The sequence below is a fragment of the Struthio camelus genome, chromosome 6 (genome assembly GCF_040807025.1).
Source record: "Struthio camelus isolate bStrCam1 chromosome 6, bStrCam1.hap1, whole genome shotgun sequence".
Classification (NCBI taxonomy): Eukaryota; Metazoa; Chordata; class Aves; order Struthioniformes; family Struthionidae; genus Struthio; species Struthio camelus.
In genome coordinates this window covers 20,187,859-20,210,050 of record NC_090947.1, presented here as the reverse complement: position 1 = coordinate 20,210,050, position 22,192 = coordinate 20,187,859, and the positions used below count along the sequence as shown (strand labels likewise).

Below are 22,192 nucleotides of genomic sequence, written 5' to 3'. Positions count from 1 at the left end.
ATTTCACATGATTTTGATCCTAAGACATCAGATGTTAGAACTGATGAACTTCCTTATTAATTACTGGTCTAATCTCCAACATAAAACACTTCACACATCACTAAACCGGATTCTTGGAAACTGAAGGGCCAAACAGAGAGGAAAACCTTAAAAGCTTCCTTCAAGTTGTACTGCTTCAAAGCAAGCCAAATGTGGGCCCCAAATGATAGTATTCCTTGGTGTAAACTGAAGAGCCCAAAGAAAGAGTGAGAGGGCTCCTATGATGGAGGAAATGCTGAAGATGATACACTACAATAGCAATACATTCTTCTTCCCCACCTATCTAGGCTGTTGGATGCAGATTTTCAAAAGATATGAGGAATCCATAAGAACGCTCTGGCTTTGGTCTTTCTCTGCACTTCCACCAAGTCCACAGTATGACTAAACTGCAGACGTAACAGCACACTTCAGAATAATTCGTACGGTTGCTGGACCTGGGCCATTTGCACTGGAAATCATGGCTACTTGAAGACATTAACATTAATATATGTGTTGAAAAAAAATTACCTGTATGCTTAATTAGCGTGAGAAACGCACTTTGTAACTTTTATATACATAGTACAAAAAGCACATCTTATAGGGAATGGAGCTTGCAGGTACTCAGGACTAGATTTGGTCCCAGAATTGTTAAGTGCTGTGACTGACTAATTACTATGCTACTGGATTTTTAGCTACTCTTTTGCTGGGAAAACATACACACAGAACTACTATAGAGAAATCCATTAATTTCCCAAGCTGTGATAGTGTACAAGTGGAAAGCCATTTATTGTAGCTGAGCCTTGTTTACTACAAACTGATTAACTTTTTTGACTACATTATATCTCCACAGGGAGTATGCTCATGTGCAAGTATTACCGAAGCGAGAACAAGCCTGAACCAATGGGGAACTCTCTCTTTTTATTTTTGGAAGCATAAACATATTTGTGAATGGCTTGTAAGTTAAATTCTTTAGAAAACTTTCTTGTTTCCCCTCTCCTGTTTCACCCAGATAGTGGTTTGTCAACATTTTGGGGTATTTCAAACCATTCACTGAAAACCTTTATGAAACTTTCTTTCCGCTTAGTTTTTGTTTGACACTTTATACTCATCTGCCTATGTTCCACTTAACACTGATCTATCGTCCAGAGTGTTATATTTAGTTGCATACTTACAGAAATGCCTTTTCAGCATTTGATACATCAAATAACACAAATAGTAGATGGCCACAACATAAAGTAAACCTGAAGATTTTGATGTCCTTATCTATCTGGTGGTTTTTGGTTTGAATACTGTGCATTAGAAATAATACTTGTTGCTTTAGAAAATTAACAGACAAAACAGCTTTGGGAATAGGTGCAGAAGATGGAGAGAAGGGCTCAATGCAAATGTAATTGAGTTGACTGGAGCGCTCTATATGTGGCTCTACATGCACCTCGTTGTTGGACAGAGTTTTTATTTATTCCAAGATATTTCTCTCCATACAAAATGCAGTTTGTTCTCCTGAATGAATGCACTGACATTTTCTTACCCCATCCAAGTGGGTAGTTATTTCAGAAGTGACAAAAACTTACTGAAGGGGTGAGTTTGAGTTCAAATCTTTCTCTGTCTCCTTGTTCAAAGAACTCGCTGGTTACCAGTTCAGCTGCCTAAAACATAAATCATGATAAAGATTAGAGTTCTTGTTGCATAATTTTTAGAGCCATGAGTTGTTGCTCAGGCTATGACTTCAGCCTATGCTTAACTGTAAACAAGTTAATAGTCCCACCTACATTACTGATGTTAGGCTCATGTTTGTAAACCTTTCAGAACTGGGCACACAGTGGGTATAGATAGCCATAACCACCTACAGGCACATTTTTTTCACCTGTTGATAAGGAACTGGGGGAATTACATTGCACTGTGGAGGTAACACTCATTGCAGGTCCATGTAACTTATTCAAGCACTGAGAAAGAAATGGAGAATTATAGTTTCTTGTTGGCATATATAATTGTCTCTGTACAAATGCTTTGTAAGGTGTGCAAGAGCTCTCTGGGTATTTACAGGCTCTTACCTTATTGAACAACTTCACTTGTCAAAGAAAATTAATTAACAAGTAATGCCTGTTGCCTAAATTTAAAGTGAGATCATAAAAGGGTTTTTTCCACCAGGCTTTATTTTTTTTTTTTCAGCGCCTGTCATCGCTGTAGGACCTGAACACCTAAATGTGAACTCAGATTATGATTACCATATTGGATTAAATGCAGGAACTGGTGGGATGGAAGGCGGAATGTGTCCTTCTGATTTTTGTGAATGAAGATGTTATTCTGTTCAGCAGAGGTTTGTGCTTCTTGGAAGAATATGAGATTTAAAAACAAATTAGTTGTGGGAACAACAGAAATTTCAAGAAGTCATACAATGAGCAATCTTGATATAGCAGCCTAAACGAATTCTGCTCTTCCCCATATGTGGGGGCTGAGAAGGTAGGTGCACGTGTGACATTTGAGATGCAACAAAAGGAAACTTATCTACTGAAGGTAGCCTCCAGGAAATTTCTTACCATGACTGCTTATTGTTTTCAAGTGCACTGAGGGAAAATGATTTCATAATACCACAGCACAACACGGTGAACTAAGGAGAGAACCTGCACTTCATAAAATTTCAAAATTTCTTGGTTGAGCAATTGCCTGGTAGCTAACATTCACGAATCCTAAGCTTGCTACAATTGAAATAGGGAGTTTCAAAATAAATTAGAAGTAGGTGAAGTGATGTTATAAAGTGCTGTTAAATCTTCAGCCAGGCTACCACATAGTTTGGAACTTTATAATGTATGAAATCCCAGCACACCAATAAAACTGTGGATCAATACTCCAGAGAGATGAATAATTTAACAACTTAGCAGCAATTAAGGATTTGCCAAGTATATTGTATAAGAGTAATCAAGAGGTATTCTCAGCCCTCTCACTGTTGTTCTGATCTTGTTCTCCTTAAGTCCCTTTCCCTCTTCTTTTGTCTGTTTCTATCTTGTCTTCTTACAGTTTGCCTTTACACATTTAATCTTTATTCCTTTTGATTCATATGTTTCAATCTCTTTCTCCCTCACTTTTCATGTTCTTTTTGTTTATGCACAGTTGAGGTCCAAGTATTTCCCTTGCTTTTCCCTCTATGGACTTTTTGGCCTCTGCTCAACCAGATAATGCTTCAGGCAATCCCAGCCTGGACTCTTCAACATGAAGTAAACTTGTACGCAAGGCTGCATGGGAATTTTCAGCAGACGTTGAATGTGCTAAAATTAAAAAAGAGTTTGCCAGAGGCTTCAGCACTGATTCAAGACCGTAGCACAAAGATTCACAACATGGAAAGCAGATCTTACTTGACATTTCAGCTGTCAAAGAAAATGGAGAAGCTAACTGGGTTAAAGAGGAAAAATAAGGGGGAATTCCACATACCACAGCTGTGGTTTGGTGGTACTGAAAAGACTTGCGACCCTTTTTCCCACTGCAGGATAACAGCAACCTCCCTAATTTATGTGAGAGGTAATCATATTCTGGCTGGGTAAAATAACAGCCTTAGAAGGACTATTGTCATAGTCTGCTTATAAAAGCAAAATATATTCATTTGACAAAATTGCAAGCTGAGCTGAAGCCCTTACCACATGAATGCTTTTTGTCTGAGTTAATGTGCATGTACTACTGCAAAAGCATACAAGTCCTTTTCAGCTTCTGCTGCCTTCCTTGTCCTTCTCCGAAAAATCTGGCTACTCCCATCTCACTAGTTCTCTTGTCTAGCTTGTCTTTTCATCCCTTCTTTTTATTTATTTATTTATTTTTTAAAACAATCACTTTGCCATTAAGCCAGTCAAATTCACTCCAGCTTCTTACCTACACTGAACTGCACTGGTATATTTTCTGTTTGCTTCTTGATATTGTGTATTCCTCCAAAACCCCATTTCCCAACATATCCTGCCTTCTGCCCACTTGTTCTGGACCTGAAGACAGGACAGAGCATTATTAGCATGGGGAAAGAGGAAATACTAGTGATGGATGTCGAGTAAGGAAAGGTGCCTCAAAGTGGGAAAATCATGTGGTAATGGACAAGACTCTTGGGACAAGCCTTGGCCCAGCAGCTTGCTTTCTCACATTTTAATTGCTTGCTGTACCAAATGTTGGTCTTGAGTATTACGTATACTCATGGCCTAATCAGCAGCAAAAGCCTGAATTTTTGTTTACTTCTAAGTACCGGATGCTACATAAGGTTCTATATTACACTTGCAGTGTTCCCATCACTGTTGAGCTATTTAGCACATTTCTCCTATCAAAACTGAAGATTTAATATTAATCAAGGTCTGCAGATTATCTGCTGGTATTTTTGCTTTAGGGAAGATTCTGCCTCTGCCATGCACACTACAAAGAAAAGCTTTGAGACAAACCAAGCAAGCAAAAACTACATATGGCTAACACTTTTTTTGTTTAATCTACCCATTTTTAAATACAGATTTAAAAGATTCACAAGAGGGAGAGAGGTTATAAAACCAGATTTCTTCAGGTGCCTACATACTGCTCACCAGCATGTGCAAATGAACAGATTATGCAATAAAGCATTCCTTGCAGAAACCTCCTGCTATTTTTTTACAGCATTAATACTGCTGTAAATTGATTCCAGTTTTGGTCCCTTGTAAGACAGGGCCCTGGGAATATTGTCCCACCAGTCCCACCTCTTCCCAGCCCTGCTATTAATCATGACTTGCCTGTCTCGAAATCTCCCACGGTTTGGTCACAGCTCCAAGGTCACAGGCTGTCATTAGCATTGATCTGAAAAACAGAAATGAACAATACAGGCTGAATCAACCTTTGTTGGCTTTCTAAACAACTCTGTTCTGGATGCATAAATAAATAATACATATATAAAATGTCAGCCCTGGCACCTCCTTTTCCTCCAGAAAAAAAGGATGACATGTTTGAAATCTCAGCCATCAGCGTTACTTTTACATCACAATTGTGCCTAGGAAGCCTAATGTATTGCAGGTCATCAGAAGACGAATTTTTGGCATTGTGCACTGCACACTAGAAAAGAAACGGTATTGCAAGAGAGTAACTGCTAATTTTGCAGTACTCCTAACACTATTTATATTAATTTATACAATATACCAGAAAGCATGTGCTTCACATGATATAAGTAAGGGCATTATTATATAATAATACCTGAAAACTGGATTAATTTATTTGCCTATTTGTAAGTGACTGCTGTAGCAAGCGAACCTATAATCATAAGAGGCATCCCAGACACTGTTTAAGCAGTTTCTACTGCTCATCTGCAATAAAAATTTAAGATTTACTATATGAGCTATACTGTTGCACTGTAGTTTAATACCAGGCTGCAACCATGTTTTATATGCATTAGAAGAAAGAAACCATTCAGCTGTAGAAAGCGTTTATGTACAGTACATGATGCAGATAAAAGTCTGAGAAAGTTTAAATGAAGAACAAGGGCACTGAAAATGAAGCATCAAATACATTGCCCAAATCTAAAATTAAGGATGGGTGAAATGATACGGAAAATAGAAAATGGGGAATATTTCAGCCAAAGGATCAAAAGGAAACACAGTTTTAATGAAACTGTGAAATTTTAACTAAATCGAGACCTAATCAGACATCCATATGCAAACACATGGATTTTAGTGTCTCAAAAGTGGGGCGTACCCAAACCACCCACAATGTCTGAGGTTTCCTACAGTATGCATGTCCAGATCATTCTCGAGGGCTAGAGGAGTACAGTGCATATGCAAATTCTCAGGTACAGACTAGAAAAGAGAGACACTCGGCCAATGAAAATAAACAGTTGAGATGAGGAAGGAAAGAGAAATGGGCAGGAAGGGTCCTTGAGCCCTGAGGCCAGAGTATTGGTGCTTTCTGGAGAGAGTGCAAGGGCTGAGAGGTAATTGGTGAAGCTGGGAGAAAGGGAAGAAAACATGATGGAGAATGTGAAGGCAGAAATAGGAATGGAAAAGGTGAGCATACTGATTCCTTTTCTGCTAATTTCTGGTTTCATAATGTTTAGAAATCACCTGCTTATTTTAAAACAAGCTACCTTTTCTTGTTACTGCAGTCTTCTCTCCCTGACAAATACGGCTACAACTTGGAATAACCAGAAAACAAGAAATAATGGCGCTCACCGAAATATTTCTCGATGGTCTTTTATGTTCCAGTCATAACCACATTTACTGACAAGTTCAAAAAACTCAGTTCTCCTCCTGCAGCAAAACAGATCATCAGAGAAGGAAACAGACGCTTTCAGGGCAGCGCTGCAGCAGAAACACTGTTCTCTTGACAATTCGAAATCATCACACCCCATGCATTATTGTTAAAGATGTTACGCTGTCAGGCCATTTAAGCGAAACATACTAATTTCCGAACATGTTCTATAAATGTCTGTCATCAATGTCAGAGCTGCCTGATAAAAGAGATGATATTGTATTTATGGTCTCCACAGATAAGGAAATAAAGGATATCAAAATGTTCAGTCTTCCATGGAAGCATGAAATATTTGACTACAGCAGTGGACAGACAGACAGTAGCAATACCCCTGAAACAGACACACTTGTCTTTACTTGTCCTTGCAAAATGCCCCCTTTTTTTTTTTTTTTTTTTGTTTTTAACCTCTGGATACTGAAGGGTTTTTCAGAGATGTCTAAGCAGTGTTATTTCCAACATATGGAAGATAACACTGAGACACAGAGGTTGCAGATGTCACAGCGAGTTAGTAGTTATTATCAACTAGAAACTAGGTCACCCTGCTTGGTCCCATGCTTTGTCCTCTGGAAGATCTCACCTACTTCCTCAAAGACTGATAAAATATGAGTCAGTACACGTTAACAATTGTTTGGAGTCTTTAAGTATCAAAATTTTGACTTATCATGGTTTATAGTTTTTTATGGTAACGCACACTGAGAATCCAAGGGGCTCTTACTGCACACACTGTGACTACACACATAGTCTGAAACAGATCCTGTCCTAGCAGAGGGGAATAAATGGGGAAAAAATATGAAGTGACTTGCCCAGGGTGACGCAACATACTAACATCAAAGCTGGACACAGAATACCTATTTTCTGAGTGACAGTCCAGAGCCCCATCTCACAGGGGTCTGTGCCAAGTGGAAACGTAGACAGATTTCTAACAGGAGAGAGCTGAGAGTTTTGTATTTTCTACATTTACTTCAGCTGGACTGAAGTACTGAAACAGTAATTACTTCAACTGCACATTGCTTCAGTGCAAACATACCCTGTTTTCCATTCATATTCAATGTGTGACATATAAATTTGAAAGTGCAGTGTGATGGCAGTGAGTTCAGGTTTTACACATGAGGAGATGCATACCTTTGGGAACACTGCTCACTACCACTGGACAAAATTTAACACGGCCCATGTTGCATTATTCTGGTCCTTGAGTGTCGTGCATTATATGACTAGTCACTCCTACTCTAGGGTCCTTCTATAATGGATTTCATGATGACACTAGAATTGAGAGACACAGAGGCTACATGATGAGATCTAATTCCTTTATGTTTCATGAAACGTGATATAAAATGGTTTCACATTACAAAATTTGCTAGAAATTTGTGTAGAAAAGCAGCACCCTGAGAAGGTCATAAAGGTCTTGCTGTGCCTGGAGTTTGATTGCTATCCTGGGTGCTAGCCGGACTTTGTGATCATTAGTTTTAGGCATTCTAAGAATGCCGATATGAAAATTTCCTTCTCTGCAAAAACATTTAACAGGTACCAAACGGAAAGAACAAGTCTGGGTAGCAAGGCATTTGCATGGAAATATCTATTCACACAGGGTGTCTCTTACAGGTGTAAATCATTGTTTCTGGCAAATGATTTTCATTGACATTTGGAAGTACAGTAGCACAACAATGGCCTGATTAATGAATCATAACACCACGAGAAGAAAAGATAACTTATCTGCAGACTTCTAAGTAAAGAGGCTTTGTTTGCTAAAAGTTTTCTGATTTATGTAGCACATAAAAATCAATTAGGCAAGCCAGGGAAGAATAATCCTGAAATTCAGCTGATATCTCTTTTCGAAGATTATTTCTCTGCATTAAAAACTAAAAAAAAAAAAACCACTCAGTCATGTAGTTTTTCAGCCAAAGAAAGGCAGGAGAGAAAGCTCTGTCACATCTCAGTCTGGACTGGGTTTCCTCCTGAGGCACTGCAACACGCCCTCTCTAAGAGAGGGCTTCCTGCTCTTCCAAGAGCTGCAGAAGATCCCTCCCACGAAGAGGAAACCCTCACAACCAGCTGCACAAACCAATTCTGCAGCCCTTGTGATTTGTGTTTAGACAAGAGAATCCATACTGAAACCTCACTGTGGTCCTCGTTTCTTATGAAAAGCTGTCAGCAATTTCCACTGTCATATTACTCCTCAAAATCACAAGCAATCTTAACAGACAGCGTCAGAAAGAGTATTTTGAAAAGGGTTTATTTTTCCTGCTCCAGATTTTTATGCTAAATTATAAGCAGCACTTAATAGACTAGTCTTTAGAAGTCATTTATAATAACACTATTGATTAAAATACTTTCTTAATACAGCTTTTGTGAGAAAAGACTTACAGGAAATAAAGAACAGCAGCGTCTCAGTTACTGCACCTATTATTAGGAAAGAGCCCTTAACACTGTAATCAAATACTGAGCAAACTGACACGTTGCACCATTCCCCTTAGCACTCAGTTAAAGATACACTTTTAGTATAGATAGATGAACAGATTACAAGCTAAGGACTTTGCCTAAAGTTTTCTGGAAATGTTCTGGAAACCATCAGCACTCAGGATGGAAGAAAAAAAAATCCATGTTTCCTCCCCTAAAAGTTAAGAAATTGTAACTAAATGCTACAGTGTTACAATGCAGCATTGTACAAAGCAGGATGCTAATGGCAATCAAGCTATTTCTTAATGCATAGCAATTCCTAAGAATGAAACGTCAAGCCTGGGACGGTAGGACACAAAACTGCACACCTACAGCACTTCTCTCTGGAAGTCAGCCACACGCATGCGCTAGAGAGTGGGATTCCAAAAGCATAATGTCACCATGACACTTCAACTCCTCCAACCATAGGAACACTTGCATGCATTCTCTCTGTGAATATTTTGTAATTATTAATTAATTTGGAAAAGAAATAGCACGAACTTGAAGACTACCTGGAGACTTGATATGCAAACAAGGAAGATAAAGAAAACTTTATGAGAAATATCCCATCATACTTCTAAGTATGATAAAAGTTAACTAAATATTCTAAAGATTAACTTTGCCAGACACCCTCATCTGATGCAAATTGGCATAATTTGTCTTCAGAGAAGCTACATGTACTTTCACTAACTCAGCATCTGGCTCTGTAATTAAATATACTTTTTTTTTTTTTTGTTAGCACAGGTGTGTATACTACTGTAGATTTGAAATGGTGGAAAAATTACGAAACACCCTTGATTTTCTAAACGCCCAAAGAAATTATTACAGAAGGAACAGAGGGATTACAGAGCTGAGCTGTAGCTGATTCCTAGGACTGCTCTGAAGTATCAGCCTATGACTTCACTTGCCTTTTGTTGATACAAACACGCTATGCATTGAAGCAAAACTTATTTAGACACTTGAGATATTTCTATTAGGCTTAGATATACTACGTATTAGACTAAATCTCTTCAACCACAGCTAAACACTAATTTCTCATATTATATATCCTTATTGGTATTTAATAGGTCATTAGAGAATGTTCTTCGAATTTTCATTTGTCAAGTACAAAAAATGCCAATACTTACTCAAAATACAGAGTCAGGTCTGTTGCCAATATCGATTGCTTCAGAAGCTGCATAAGGTCACTGTAGTCCTTAGAGGACAAGTTAGCAAAGATGTTGTGACCCTATAATGAAAGAGATAAAGGAGGTAAAGGGCTAGCAATCAATATAGGTTTTTAAAGGGTTTTCTAACTCTTTCGTCTACTACTTCTCTGTAACAGAGGCTTTTTCTGATTCATGGCAAAACTGTGACAAAATAATAATGTTAATGCTATTGAGATTACATTGGGGTGGAAGAGTTGACCATTGTAATCAAGCACCCGGGATGGTTTTCCAAACTCTGCTGAAATTATAGCCTCTCGAGAAAAGATTTACTCTTTGATCTGACTCTGCACAGATTCAGTTTATGGAGAAAAACTATGGATACAACTCAATCTTTCCTCTTATTAAATGTTTTTGGGAGCTGTGCATTGCAGCTTTTGAGTTGTGCTCCTAATAGATTTATCTCTGCTGCTGCTTGCAGGCACACAAACTGCTTGTAGAGCAGTCAAAGACACTAAATCAGTTTTTCATTCAAAACAGTATCTTTGCTCACTCTGACTATTACGAGGTTGTCTTACAAGCCCTCGCTACCCAGCCGGAAGAACAGCAATCTTATGCAGCCTGAAGGCCCTTTGAAGGCCCAATACATTACTTTTCAGAGTCATGGATTAAGGTCTTGGAAGATGCTCCATAAACAGAATGAAAGGAAACAAATTATTTAATATTGATATTTGGGAGCAGGAAGGTGCTTTTGTAACTCAACTTCTGAAAAGTAAGAGGGACAGAGATTCTATAATTTCTCCATAAAATCCTGCCGAAAACAAGCTGTAAGAATCAAAATTAATGGAGAATTCTAGCTGTAACATCAGTCACATATGACTAAATTCACATAAAAAAAACACTACACTTACTCCAAACTGATGGGTGCTGTGTTTCATTAATAAATATTGAATAAAAATCCCAATGGGATTAATTTTCTGGTCTAGAAATAAGGACCTGGAGAACGAGACGCTTGATGATCAAAGAGGGGGACTTGCATTTCAGGGAGGTAGTATTTTATATCTAGGAAAGAAGCTGGAATATATTTCAGACCCCCCGCCCCCATAAGTTTCTTGATTTTAAAACTGGTAAAGGTTAAAAAAACATCTATTCTGATATGAGGTATAAACTTTCATCCAATTAGCCCTGTCTTGAGTCTGTCTCCAGGAAGACATCCTGCTATGGTGAAGATTTCAAGAACCAGAAAATTCACCACTTCCCAAGAAAGGTTGAAGTCTCATTAGTTTTTTAAAAAAAAAAAGTTCCCTTTTCCCTGTTTTGAATTGATTTGCTTAACTCTCAACTTTTAGCTTTTTGTTATGCCTTTCTCTGCTAGTATAAAGAGCTGTTTAATTCCAGTTATCACCCTCCAAATAAGTTAGCTTAAGCTATGTGGATTGAGCTGATTATTTAAAATGCTGATTATTTGAGATGTTGGGGCTTTCCTTTCCCATATCTACATTTTTAAGCTCTACATTTTTAACCTAATATCAAGAAACTGAATACTAGAGCAGTATCGCATGACAGATCTCTGCAACACTGAACACAGAGGTAAAGTTATCACCTTGTTCCCATTTGCCTGTGATCACAGGACACTCCCAAATGCTCTTCAAAAGTTACTGCAGAGTAGCATATAGTCTCCAGTTGTGCAAATGTGCACAATAGTTTCGTTTTCTATATACTGAACACATTTTGTAATAAGTTTTCTGTAGAATTAACAAAACGCGACCATTGTTTTGTAAGGAACGTGCGTCCATCGTTCTACTTCCCCTACTTACTCCATCTCTTGGCTAGTGCATGCTGTGTACCATTACTCAAAGGATATTCTAGGCAAGAACTGTATCTTTATACATATTGGCAAAGCAGCTAGTATACTTTGGACAGTACAATATCACTGAGAGTAATTGTAAAAAAAGTCATTTAACAAAATAATTCAAAACCGTTACGAAAATACTGATTACAAAAGAACTGTCAAAATATTGAATTGGTCCAGGAAAGGATGAATGTGATATACTGCACACACCACCTATGGAAAAGGTAAGAGCTCCTCTACCTATCACGCCACTGAGCAGGATATATGTAAGAAGACTGAGTAAAAGCTGACCACGTGATTAGGGTATGTTCTCCTTGCCGCTAGCTGATTGAGACAGATATAACCTCTGGGCTATACGAACAGCATTCGTAGTTGTTTAATTTTGTGCTAGTTGTGACCTTTGTGGTAACCAATAAATAATTCCTCAAGGAGAGGGCATTAAAAAGGTACTGTGTGTGGTATTTCCTCTCCCTGGCTCAAACTGCCCAACAGCTTACAGTGAGATTAATAGTAATGCTTTTGTACCTCACTCTGGAGAATCATGACAGCATGATTGAAATGGTGGTGCTCCAAGGTAGCAGAGGTGCCGTAGAGCTGAGCTAAGGCTGATCCGCTCCTGGAACAGAACACGGGGAGTCAACAAATGCTGCTCGTCTGCTTACGAAGCAGATTTCAGACACAATTTAGTCAGGTAATCATACAGTCACGCTCTCTATTTCAGTAACCATACTTGAGAGAGTTGGTAATTTCAAAATATTCATTTAAAGCTAGACAGTAGGCATTTATGTTCCAGACCTTGCTAAATATCATCGGCGAACTAAAGATTATTCTGGAACAACATGAAATTTTGGAATGGAACTTTCAGAAACGCCGCAGTGACTCTGCAGCACAGACACACCAGGTTGCACAGGGAGGACAAAATGTCATGTCCTTGGGGCAGGGGCCACCTCCTCTGCTACTGCTTTGTCTTTTCAATTCCTAGTAGATATAATAACAGCAGCTTAAAATGAACGTTTACAAACACTTTTAAAAAAAATCCTGCAAATGCAGCTGAGCTCCTGTCTTTACAGTCCATAAAACTAGGCAGTTAAAAACTACTAAGGTAAACAGAAAATCAGAAATGAAAGCTATGAATATAAAAGGAAAGTTTAACATCTCCTTAGAATGTATTTGCTAATCACATTTATTGTCTCAAATAAAATTAGCTTCAAAATGCATAGAGCAGGTGGTTTTTCTGAGTTTAAAGGACAAAAAAATATAGACTATAATTATGAAACTGAGCACTGTTGGGAAGCAGAGGGAATAGGACTGGATTGTCAGGGCAATTAATGTTCACCACTACTTCCCTTCTGGGACCTCACCTTTCTGCTTTCAGGGTTATTTTATACATGTGTGATAATGTTTGTCTTTTGTGAATATTTTTTGCATTTTCTTTATAGAGCCGTAAAATGGTAGCCTCTTCTTTGTACTCAGTTGTCAAACAACAGGGATAACTGAGAGCACTCTAATGCTGAAACCTCTACCTTTAACTCACCCATCCCTCTGCTCAAGAGATATTGCTGTGTAACATTACAGTAGAGAAGTGGTTAACTTGTGGAGATGCAAATCTTATGTCTCAATTTTGCGAATCAGGAACATAAACATCAATCAGCTGAGCTTCCTATTTGCCTCATCTTTTCTGATTCTCTTCAAGACTCTGCTGCAAAAAGACATCTAGCAGTGCTTAGTAACCTTCGCACCAGCAGCTCTGTCTTTTGAACACTGCAATTGATTTTCCTGGCTATGACGACTGAAGATCCAGACAGTGTCATTGTTTCATTGAGACTGTAGAGCAACACCAATAGCTGAGGACATGGCAGCTTAGAGAACATCGGAAACATCAGTTTGAGTGACGTTCAGTGAGGCAGTTTGTCCCAGAAACGCAGCAGTCCATGCATACACAAGTTGCAGCAAATGGGGCCCTCTTTTGCACATAAAAGCGTAGAATAGAGAAGGCTAATACAACATCACCCTATCTTTCAAACATCTTTGGACAACCATTTGGCCACTTCCTCCTCAGACTACAGGAGTAGCAGCGATGCAGAACAGACAAAGCTGCAAACACCCTGGGATCTGCAGGGCAACAGAGCTGCAAGGTCTCCCCAGATCTCTTAAGATGACCTAGGGAGTCAACAAAACAACATGGGATATGGAGAAGTAGTCTGTGTGACTGACAGCTCCATTTAAGAGCTGAGCCAGGATGTTGTCAAGGGACATTTCTTGCTGCCTTTCAAATGCAGATTTTGGGCACAACTTGACCTTGGTCAAGGGAGTTCGCTCACCTTCCAGTAAGGAGGAGTACCACTAAACCTTCCACTAACCTGCTTCTACCTCACTAATGTGTCTGAGTGCAATACCCCAGAGAGTAAAAAAATGTGCAAGTCGGGCTGCTAGATCAGGTCCTAAGCACCTTGACTAGAATAAAATTCATTTTTGGAATTGAAAAAGATCCAGAGAGCAAGATTTCATTTAGGGGATGCAAGAATCTGAATGCAAAACCCAGCATCATGTTCTGGGGGGTACTCACCATTTCACTGGGTGGCCAGGCCACCCCTGTGCACCAAACAGGCTCTGTGTACTCCAGCGTGCGAGACAGGCCACAGAGGAGTCATTTATACAAACCAATGGCCCTATGTGCCCGATTTCAGTCTTACCTATTTTCTTTTCTTTTTCTAGCTTAACAAGGTTTTGTTTAAGTTCATACATTCCAGCCAGCAAGAGCAACCCAGGCAGTCTCAGTTTCCTGTGTCTAATACCAGAGTTCATACCTGAGCCTGACGAACACCAGACTTTGGTATTTCTACATGTGGTCTCAGTGCATCAGGGTAACGCAATCAACAGCCTGATACAAAGGACAAGTCAGTAATTACCTCAAAGAACAGAGAATCATAAAGACGGACAGTCCCTCACTACATACAAAAATAAGAATATGTGACCTTGGCCCAGGAGGCCTGAAATTAACATATCATGCTTTATCCTGGTCACCTTTTGCTCTTCTGTGGAAGGAAAACAAATTAAAGTAATAAGAATTAGAAAACTTACTTGGCTTGGAAGGCATTGTTGGTTCCCCTGTGGTCAAGGTCGTGACATAAGCATCCCACAATCAAAGCAAGGATTTCAATTTCAGTTAGAATCTCCTGAAATCCTCCTGTCTGACAACAGAAAAAATAGCAGCTGTAACTATCAGAAGCAGAAGGGATAAGTAATGTGGGTCCATTGAGCAACAGTCAACTTTGTTTTGATACCATGAACCTTTCAGTAAGGAGAAGATAAATGCTTTATTGTCATATTATATTCCCTGCAGTATGTTAGATGGTTAGCAGAATAGATAATGTCCTTGGAGTGATCTATTATTACCTCTCTGTTGCATTTCCAACATGCCAGAAGCCACTACCATTTCCAACTACCCAGAAGGCACCAGAGGGGAAAAGAACTGAAAGTAAAAACCAGTAACTATATACTAAGACAGGAACTGGAATTTCATACGAGACCAATACAAAACAAAATTGATTCAATTTTGAAATTATCAAGAGAAGTCCTTTGACAAAGATTTCTTCAATCCTGAGGTGACCATCTTAGTTAATTCCTACTACAGGAAATATTTGAAATGTTATTAAATCAAAAGACCTATAAAAGAAACTAGCTAAAATATATTTTATGTAACCATGATGATCTATTAAGAGATTTGTTCTCTGGGACACAGGAATTAGAAAAAAAGTGACATAATTTGAGGAGATTTTGTCTCAAATGACATAATTCTGCTGCAGATATCTCCTTGAATTTGAGATAAAATTTTAAAATTTAATGTACTGAAATTCCCCATGACTGGCTCGGACCAGATATGCCTGTGTGAACGGGCAAGCTGATCTTAGAAAACACTTTTTGGTCACTCTACTTCTCCTCGCAGATAGTTGCCATAGCAGTTTTTCTGCCTGAACTGTCTCATGCCAGAGAAGAGACACTACTGTTACCGATAATCTCAAGCATCCTGAGCAGGTTACGTCTGAGTGAGGTGCTGGAGCGTGTGAGAGATACCACCTCACTGGTTCGTGCATCTTACCCAGGGCAGAAACAACCTGGTTCTTCAACTTTTCATAAATGTAAGGCAGCACTGCCTATAAAAGTGACTGGCTGAGCTAGAAAGTCACATAACATTCGTCTTTCCACAGTGCCAGTCCCCAACCACACTCTTTAACTAGCGCCAAGATCCAGTTACTATGAAAGAAGCACGCAAAAGAAATACAGTATACATTTATATTGGAAGACTAAGCCTAGGCTGAACACTAGATTGTAAGAAATCCCAAATTCCAACTGATTTTCAGTGGAGCATAATTTCACCCACTGCCAAGGGGACGGTTAGGTGGTTCAAAGACAGTGAGTATCAGCGCGATTTCATGTCCTCACTCTCCTTTAGGAACGTCCAGCCCACTCAGAGATGCAAGTCAATTCTTGAAACACCAAGTGAAAACTATGCTTGTGACCCTGAAGACCATAAATTCCACTTCAATAAATTCATATTCAAATCCAAATATCTTCTGCCTCTATAGTCTGCTATGTGACTATTAATGTTTAGGCAGTATAGGGGGCCAAGATCCCCCAAGCGCTCAGGAACACATGTTAGCAGAAATTGAGGAAGTACAAGAACTTGCTAAGAAAGCTTTATAACAGGACTCAAAATTTACATACCAAAATGATAATCAAAAATGAGGGAAAAAGGTTTCACTCATACAGAATCCACACGTCTACAGAGTAACTTCAATATTACGAAAAGACTTCTCGTTACTAGCTGCATTGCTTTTAAAATTTTAATTTCAGTAACAGCTACACAGGCAGAAGAAATATCTGAAAAATATGGTGTTTTCTGTTTTGATTTTGTAAATAGTGCTGTCATATAACAAACAATAATAATCAAAGTCTCTTTAAAAATAATAAAAGAAACCTTATAACTGACGGCATGTCATTTGCCGTGCTTCAGTCCAGAGAAAATGTTCATGGCTGAATTATAAACCGCTGAAAATAGAAGTTTTATAATAGAAAATTGATGCTGTAATAAATGGTCCTTAGCATAACACAAGCTTTGATTGAACTCAAGGATTCAACCTGTATTATAAACATAGGAAAACAGATTAAGGAATTTATTAACAGTAACAATATCTCAAGAATAAATTCAACATTTTATTTAATCAAAAATCCTCTCATGGAACATATATATGTATATATAGAGAGGGAGAGAGACAGAGAGAGAAATATAGTGTATTTCATTTAATAAAAATATTTAATTTAAAAACAGGGTTACGCTAAGAGGATATCTTTTTTCGTACACAACGTAAGAAAGAAGATTACGTTTCCTCATTTTCTCAATTTATGCATAGAGAGAAAAAATACATAACGATAGACGATGGTGCAGCAGAATTTATTTTCACCAGAAAAGGAATGACCCATAACTCATGAGTGGCAGAGTCTCCAGTGAGTTATGGAGGTCATTCCTTCATGGGAGGAAATGAATTGCATTCGTTATATCTTGCCCCACATTTATACGTTTTGTTGTTAGCACACCAGATGGGATTTTAATTTTATACTACTTAGTTTTTTTATTTTTACTTTTTAAAATAAGTATTTAAATGAAACGTGTCAGACAAAGTCATCGGTAATAAGCCAGCCAGGGCTTGATCCTGCGGTTTATTCTCTCGCAGGAGCGGTCTTGCTTCAGTGCTTGTCTTTGGAATATCTGGGCGAGTCTGAAAGAGAGAAGTACGGCTCGCAGGATGGGGCTAATAATTCTCCAGTGTCTATCTGGAGAGAGAAAATATATGTTTAGGTATACGGAAACCTGATACAGGAGTGAAACAGCTGGCTCAAGATTTGTTGCATGTTCAACCCATCTGAATTTTGCTACTGCTTTAAATGGGAACTTGGTTACCACAATACAAATTAGACATCACTCCACTACTATCAGATCTACTTTTCTCTTTTTTATAGAGAAAAAAACTGAGGTACATATCTATTATGATGGTTCATGCAACAGTAAGAGCAAGCCTTGTGCTATTAGTAGCTGCTTGACTATCACTTTTGTGTGGTTTTTTTCCCCAAGACCAGTCGCCCTGTCTCTGGTAGTGACAGCAGCCAAAGTAGGTCACACACTAAACTTAATTCGGTTCTCACAAAAGACAGCAGCAAAGCAGAATAAGACTTCTGCTAAGTCAAATCCCCGTGGCACGTATGCCCACTTCAAACTCACCGCACCGTCACTGCTGCACTTAGCAGATGCGCAGATAGTAAAATGAGCTTGGTTGAAAACTCTAGCTCACCTCCAGCAGGATTTGTCCAGCTACTGCTTGCGAAGGCGATTCTAAAATTATGCTTTGCAAAACCACAGTAAAAGCAGTTTAAGATTTAGGCCTACCAGGCCTGCTGTCGGCTGTTAAAGAAATTCTGAGGTCTCTTTTCTCTCTGCTGGCTGCCAGTGCAGTCATCTCTAGAGGAGATGGAGCTGCCTGGGAGGAAGGAATGTCTCCCACCCAAAATAACAACCTGCGGAAAACTTGGCCTCAGAGCTCCATCTAGAGGACGTTTTGTCACACAAATGAGATTTGCAAAGCTGGGGGACCGTAGCTCTTCACTCACCTAGTGATAGCGTTTGCCAGAAATTAACATAGTTCCTAGTTACACACCATCTCCTGGATTTGCTTTTATTTCTTAGAGTAAAAATTTTTTTATATTTACTACTATGTTAAAAAAGTGAAGACTGTAAACTTCAAAAATTACCAGTGGTCACACATTATCACGAGATTTCATTAAAGATCAGCGTTTGCTGGAAGACAGAAACAATTTTAATTCTGTTCAGCTGAACAACCTCACTCCCACTTACTTTGTCTCTTATTTAACATCTCTGTTCACTTTGCCTCAGGGTAATGGATACAACCTATTACATCTTGGTAAAAGCTCACAGCAACTAACCCTGTAGCTCACAGGACAGGTCGAGAACTAACGTCATTTACCTGTTGGGTGACGTCATACCCTGTGTTTTCTTAACTGACGTACACAGCTGCGTCACAGAGATGAGGCAGACTGAGGAGGACAGGTGAGAACACACGTTACAGATAGCGGTGCGCTAAGAACGTGTAACGTGCCACGGGCTTAGTCTGAAGTCCATTTAACAGAGTGGAAATATTTCAGTGAGCAACAGATGCAGCACCGATCTGCGCTGCCCGGCTAACGGGACAGGCCGCACCGTCTCTGCGGATAACACCACTGCTGACAGTGCCCGAATGCTATTCATGCCTCATAGACTGGCTAGCCATGAGAATTTAGAAATTCAGTGTTTAAAAATTAAGGAACAAGCACACGATATCCTTTGCATCAGTAAGGCCTTCCTTGGTAATTTCCACAGACCGAGGTGTCTTCAAAACACAGCTCCCCAGCAATGGGAGCCCAGTGGTATTCTTCTTGTCAGCAAAATGCCAGCTCCCAAATAATTTGCAGAAAAACTTGTTTCTCCTTCAACATCTCTGTTGAGATGTGAGAATTTTGGAACTGTCCACCTGAAACCACATTAACCTTTAAGTCAGAAGTTTTGGATTTTATTCCTAGCTGTGTCACATGCTTCCTCTCTGTCCCTGGGAAAGGAAATATACTCTAGTATTTGCAAATGCAGCCTTCGTTTTTGGGTGCCTCCATTTGTTAGTTCCTCACAAAGAAAATCTGAGATAGTTTTTTAGTGGTAAATACTCTTTCTAACTGGAAAAAATAGGCTTATCTGCCACCTACTCTTTTTGTTTAGTATCTACTCACGAATATTAGAGTATTGCTTTCAACTCCCTAAAGCATTAAAAATCCATGACAATTTTAAACAAGGAAAACCATCAAAAGGGGGAAAAAAGCTTCAAAAGCCTTTTCCACTTTTCACAAGATTAAAAAACTGTAAAATTGTCACATCTCTTACTGACCCACAGGCATAAGCTTGGGCTCTAGAGAGTTAAAGGCATCTGCCTGATAAATGTGTGCAAACATGGAAAATGATGAACGAAGAGTTTTTAATCATGGCCACGTTGGTACTGGTATGACTTAAAAAAATTGTTTTAAAACGAACGCCATGGGGCAAAGGCAAATCTTTAAAACTATTTACTTTTTCACAGAATGTATTTAAAATTATCAAGTTTTCATAAACTTTAATTTCAAACAGATGCAGAAATGCCTGCACAAATCCTGTCATAAGACCTTCCTAAGATTCACAACAGGTGACTAAAAACATCAGAACTGACATCAACATTGAAAATGAAGAAAAAATGAAAAAATTTGAAGTTGAATTTCTATTTTTATCTGGAGATAAGGCAAAACCAAAATGAAAAATAAAGTAGTGTGTGCATACAGCCATATTCCTTCTATCAAGCCGTATGAACCAGAATCTTAAATGTTACAGGACCCCCAGTCTTTTTATTGATACACTTACAGGAATTAACTAACCACCTAACAAACATGGATTCTTTCATGTGGTGAGGTTGCTATCGTGTAGGGAGACAGAGCGCGCGAGAGAGCATAAAGCACTGTTACTTTCAACAGGAGTTACTTGGCGGAGATGAGATAAAGCTCCTGATGGAGACAGATGTTAGTAAAACCAGCAGTCCTACAGGGTCCAATGAAGACACAAGATTCACTCAGATGACTCTGTTGGAAGATGATCTTAAAATGTTTTAAGGCAATACCTTCTACAACTATTTAGATGCTAGAAAAGAAAAGAAAGTGATGAATATAAACTTAATAAATAGTACTACTTCTGGGATTCTAATCTTCCACGTTTTTGTAGCTTCCAATTTAAGAGACTGAAATAAATGCCAAAACAAAGAGTTCCAAAAGAAAAACATTATTGTAAGATCAAGATGTATTATAATAAGCTCACTCCAAGACTGCCATCTGTTTTCAGTCACTTTAATGTGCCTGTGATATCACTGTCACTAAAACACCATAAAGTTTTGCCAAATATATGCCGCCTTAAGTTGAATATCCTAATTCTGTGTGCATTTCTATCTAAAATAAACGAATTTCATAATAACTAGAAAAGAAAACAAAGGTTGGAAAAGTGTTTAGGCAGGTAAGACAACGTGACAATAAAAGCTCTTATGGGATTGTGTCTGTAGCCGGATACTTACAGTTAACATTGCAAACATCAGCTGGCACACGTTGAAAGCATGCCTCCAGTTGTGATACAAAACCATTCGATAATTCTTCCTAACTGTCAAAAGCCACCTACACAGCGTCTGAAATGAAAAGTACAAATTGTATCAAGGCTACTAAATGTGTACAAATGGACAGAGCAGTGCCAAGACAAAAGCAGCAGATATCTCTGCAGAGCAGATGGTTACCTCATAGTCAATTTTAAATTTCTGAACCATTCCAAGTTCCATGAACATCCGGAGGGCTGCAGTAATCATGGCATCCACATCAAGTGAGAAGTCATCGAAATGGATATCATCAATGCCGAGCTCTGACACCAGAGGAATGTTTGCTGCCTGAAAATGCCAAAGGGAAAGGGAAACTTCTGATTCAAAACTTGGATCTTTTTTTCTTTGTCAGTCTCTTAAGGGAAACCTCCCACACCTCAGCTCTGACCAGTACATCCCCTGCTTCATCCGAATGCCGAGCAACAAAAGCCTTCGCCTGAGAAATACAAACAGGCCAAGCAATAGAGCAGGGAAGCAGTGGGAAGGAGAGGAATCTGATGAGAGTAGGAAATATGCTTACCATCCCAAATGGAGCCCATACACAGTATTTAGACAGAGAGCTGACCACTTTACAGCTACCGCACTAACACAATATATTCCAATGCAAATTACAATGCTCGGATGCAAGAAACATCTGGATAGCCAGCAGCTGTGAATTTTAATTGTCGCCATTCAGAAATGCAAAGTAAATATACCACTCTGCAGAATTTCTCCATCCAAATGTCTTTACATCCACAAGTATACAAGTGCTCTTTGCTTTACATTGTTTCCTGTACATTATATACATTTGCTTTACATTCACTGTACAGCCAAAAAAGAGTAATAAACATCTAGCAGAAATACTTTTCAAAGTAATATAAATATCATTTTAAATGTCCTGATCCTTTAGTAAGCAAGCATACTATAGCAAAAACCTTACGTTTTACCTCGTCCATATAAGAGTGGATTTTTTTTTTTGTTTGTAACAGAAGAACGAGCACACAAAACCATACAAACGAAGGTGCAAGCCTGCCTAATTAATACAGCTGTGCACACACATGGCCCAGTGGTAGCATCTGTGGGAGCCAGACAGAGGTGCTGACAACCCTCACGGGCTTCTCTGCCCTTCCTTACACGCTGCCAGAGACACCTCTCCTCTCCCTGGAGAGGGCAGGTGCAGGAGGCCATATTTGCTGAAGGAGCATCTGCTCCTTGTCTCCTGCAGAGAGAAGGTGACGGGTCAGGTAGAAACCGCACACAGGCGCCAGACCCAGCCCACA

General features: G+C 39.0%; 1 protein-coding gene and 1 long non-coding RNA gene across 6 annotated transcripts in view; one reads left to right on the top strand and one right to left on the bottom strand.

Moving 5' to 3' along the window:
* LOC138067641 (uncharacterized) overlaps positions 1-6,524 on the top strand; it is a 36,516-nt gene extending 29,992 nt beyond the window's left edge. The window contains exons 4-6 of the long non-coding RNA XR_011141893.1: positions 869-973; positions 2,188-2,335; positions 6,101-6,524. This is a non-coding gene — a long non-coding RNA (uncharacterized lncRNA). The remainder of the gene's footprint in view (positions 1-868; positions 974-2,187; positions 2,336-6,100) is intronic.
* PDE11A (phosphodiesterase 11A) overlaps positions 1-22,192 on the bottom strand; it is a 147,171-nt gene that overhangs the window by 20,458 nt on the left and 104,521 nt on the right. For all 5 annotated transcript variants that reach the window (XM_068948430.1, XM_068948432.1, XM_068948431.1 and 2 more), the window contains exons 11-18: positions 21,075-21,221; positions 20,862-20,969; positions 14,758-14,867; positions 12,202-12,292; positions 9,807-9,907; positions 6,168-6,245; positions 4,739-4,806; positions 1,590-1,660 (exon numbers count right to left, since the gene is read on the bottom strand). In XM_068948430.1, coding sequence (XP_068804531.1) covers positions 1,590-1,660; positions 4,739-4,806; positions 6,168-6,245; positions 9,807-9,907; positions 12,202-12,292; positions 14,758-14,867; positions 20,862-20,969; positions 21,075-21,221 — 774 coding nt within the window. The remainder of the gene's footprint in view (positions 1-1,589; positions 1,661-4,738; positions 4,807-6,167; positions 6,246-9,806; positions 9,908-12,201; positions 12,293-14,757; positions 14,868-20,861; positions 20,970-21,074; positions 21,222-22,192) is intronic.